Source organism: Palaemon carinicauda, chromosome 11, assembly GCF_036898095.1.
Source record: "Palaemon carinicauda isolate YSFRI2023 chromosome 11, ASM3689809v2, whole genome shotgun sequence".
Classification (NCBI taxonomy): domain Eukaryota; kingdom Metazoa; phylum Arthropoda; class Malacostraca; order Decapoda; family Palaemonidae; genus Palaemon; species Palaemon carinicauda.
The window spans coordinates 33,518,050-33,521,584 of record NC_090735.1 but is presented as its reverse complement, the minus strand read 5'-3'; the positions used below and the strand labels follow the sequence as shown (position 1 = coordinate 33,521,584).

General features: G+C 41.7%; 1 protein-coding gene across 1 annotated transcript; it reads right to left on the bottom strand.

Annotated features, from left to right (window-relative positions):
* Nucleotides 1-514: 514 nt before the first annotated feature.
* LOC137649236 (testis-specific H1 histone-like) lies at nt 515-1,240 on the bottom strand. Its single transcript, XM_068382221.1, has one exon. It carries the CDS (start codon nt 1,238-1,240, stop codon nt 515-517), a length of 726 nt encoding a protein of 241 aa, XP_068238322.1.
* Nucleotides 1,241-3,535: the final 2,295 nt, after the last annotated feature.

Below are 3,535 nucleotides of genomic sequence, written 5' to 3'. Positions count from 1 at the left end.
TATAGTTTTCATGTTGCTGAATCTCATCTAAGGTGAAAAATAGTTCTACAGCCCGCAAAGTAGAAGTCATGTAAAGTAACAAAGTAGCAGCCATCTAAATTGATATATTTTGTTCCGAAATTCGGAATATTTCTCTTTACTTTACTTATCAGGGCTATTATCACTACCTTGTCCATTTTTTACTTAATTTCTCCAGCTTTCAACTAATGCTCATACTTCGATATATGTTTTGATACCACTACTTCCATTAAAATTCCAAGTTGTTCAATATACTTAGATTTCACAGTTTTATCAATCGATCTTTTCAATTCAACAACAGCCTTATAACTCATTTCACCTTGTTTACACTGCTAAAAAAATACATATTTATCTCTGGCACGTCCACTACTACTGATAATCTTTGCTTTGACATCCAATTTGTCTACCACATCCACACCTTTTCACTGATCTGCACCTTGGCCCTGATCGACACCTTGCCCTGGGCCTTCATGCTGATCCGCACCTTGGCCCCGATTCACACCTTGCCCCTGATCTGCACCTTTGCCTGGGCCTTCTTGATGATCCGCACCAGGGCCCTGATTTGCATATTGCCCCTGATCTGCATCTTGCCCCTGATCCACACCTTTACCTGGGCCTTCATGCTGATCCGCACCTTGTCGCTGATCTTAACCTTGCCCCTGATCCGCACCTTGGTTTGGGCCTTCATGCTGATCTGCACCTTGGCACTGATCTGCACCTTGGCACTGATCTGCACCTTAGCCTTGATACACACCATGGCTTGGCCCTTCATGCTGATCTGCACCTTGGCCCTGATCCGCACCTTGGCCCTGATCCGCACCTTGTCTCTGAACCGCACCCTGGCCTTGATCCACACCATGGGTTGGGCCTTCATGCTGATCTGCACCTTGGCCCTGATCTGCACCTTAGCCTTGATACACACCATGGCTTGGCCCTTCATGCTGATCTGCACCTTGGCCCTGATCCGCACCTTGGCCCTGATCCGCACCTTGGCCCTGACCCGCACCTTGGCTTGGGCCTTCATGCTGATCTGCACCTTGGCACTGATCTGCACCTTAGCCTTGATACACACCATGGCTTGGCCCTTCATGCTGATCTGCACCTTGGCCCTGATCCGCACCTTGGCCCTGATCCGCACCTTGGCCCTGACCCGCACCTTGGCTTGGGCCTTCATGCTGATCTGCACCTTGGGCCTGATCCGCACCTTGGCTTGAGCCTTCATGCTGATCTTCACCTTGGCCCTGAACCGCACATTGGCCCTGAACCGCACCTTGGCTCTGAATCACACCTTGGCCTTGAACCGCACCTTAGCCCTGAACCTCACCTTCATGGTTTGGGCCTTCATGCTGATCCACACCTTGTCCCTGATCTGCACCTTGGCCTTGATCTGCACCTTCATGGTTTGGGCCTTCATGCTGATCTGCACCTTGGCCCTCATCTGCACCTTGGCCCTCATCTGCACCTTGGCCCTCATCTGCAACTTGGCCCTCATCTGCAACTATACCTGGGCTTTCATGCTGATCCACACCTTGGCCCTGATCTGCACCTTTACCTGGGCCTCCATGCAGATCTACACCTTGTCGCTGATCTGCATTTTGTCCCTGATCTGCACCTTTCCCTGGGCCTTCATGCTGATCCACACCTTGTCCTTAATCTGCACCTTGTCCAATAGGCTTCATCAACCCTTTGCTTTATCCTTTCCATTATTTGTTGACGTTTCTCCATCAGCTGTTTTTCTCTCACCATAATTTCTCCTCCTCTCTCCACCAACCGTTGATCCCTCTCCTTCAGCCGTTGCTCCCTCTCTGATATACGTCGATCCCTCTCCATCAGCCGCTTCTCCCTCTCCGATATACGCTGATCCCTCTCCACCAGCTGTTGGTCCCTCTCTACCAGTTGTTGATCCCCCTCCACCAGTCATTCACCCCCCTCCACCAGTTGTTGATCTGCGTTCTTTGTTATTAAGGATTAAAAAAATACGAAGTTTATAGACTGAGAATATGCATTAAACATATATGCAGAAAAACATAATTTTACGTTTAGATATACAGTAGATGCATAATCTTGACCCTCTCTACTTCTAGGATACTAAGTGTATCAATTAGACAACTATATATTAGTATATAAAATAATGAGCCTGTGGCCTTTGTCCACTGATTAAAAGTAGTGATGAATCCTAGATTTCATTAAAGATCATAATGTTCGAGTTATTATCAGTATACAAAATAGTTTATTTTTGCATTTATTTCAGTAATGTGAAACTTACTACAGGAATAATTACAAAAGTTAAGGTAGTGTAATGTAATAGACATTTTCATTCGGTTGATATATATTTTGAAGACTATTACATATAAATTTTATAAACTTATTCTCAGCTCAAAAATAAAGTGCTATTTTCTTATGATTATTTCTTTTATTCAATTTTCATGATATAAGAGCAAGATTTTTTTGTTACATTTAAAAAGTATTAGAAATGTTACATGAAAGTGTATGATTAGTAAAATTATAGATAAGTGTATGGTTATATAATTAGAAAACTTGTGATATTTCTAATACATTAACTTTTTAATGTAGATCAGTTAGCTTACCATAGTGAACTTAGCGTGGCTGTGCTGGGGCCCCCACGCAGCGTAACACAATCTCCTGGCTCTAATGTACGCACTTTCAACAGTTTACCTTCGATGCACGTACTGCCAAAGCACAAGTTACCAGCGAGGGGAAAAAAATGCAAAGGACCAATTATACTAGACTGTCTTATATCTTTACATGCATTAGTTAGGCAACGTGGTCGGGGAGTAAAATTACTTTCCTGTCGACTTTCACACTGCTGGTGCTCAATGCACAGTTTCCTGCGAAAAAAAAAATGGTAAGTAACGATGACTCTTGTCAGTGTATAAGTTTGATTAGTGATAAAAATGTTAGTATGCCAATATTCATTGGTCGGACAACACTGATGAGAAATTATAAGAAGTTTCTTTCCAGTCACAGTTTCCAGTGGCATATTAGAAAAAAATATGGGTATAATAAACACAAAAACTAACTAGCGATTTATTATAAAAAAGAGCCCAGTCATATACTGCCACTAAACAATTTGATCTATTTTGCCAGTATATGCGTACAAAGTTTAGCATGGCAAAATTGATAGATAGGATTAATTCATTGTAAAATGGGTTCATAATGGAATTTATAACTATAGCACATTTAAAAATCTACTTTAATTTACACCAATGTAATTAACAAGTTGTATAACTAACCTTAGGAAACAAAGTTATATCTATTTATATTAAAACTAAATTTTTGGCATTTCTTTTCCTAGTGTCAATTAGAAAATCCACTAAAGTTTTTGAGGTGTAAGTTTAAAGACAGTCTCAAACTCTGGAATACAAAATGGCAAGAAAAGTGCGCTAGAGTGCAGAAAACTTACGCAGGGTGATAAACTATAGAGAACAATTATATTGGAACAAAATAAGAAAAGAACATGCTACTAGCAGGACACTCTGAACTTTAACTGAAAAAA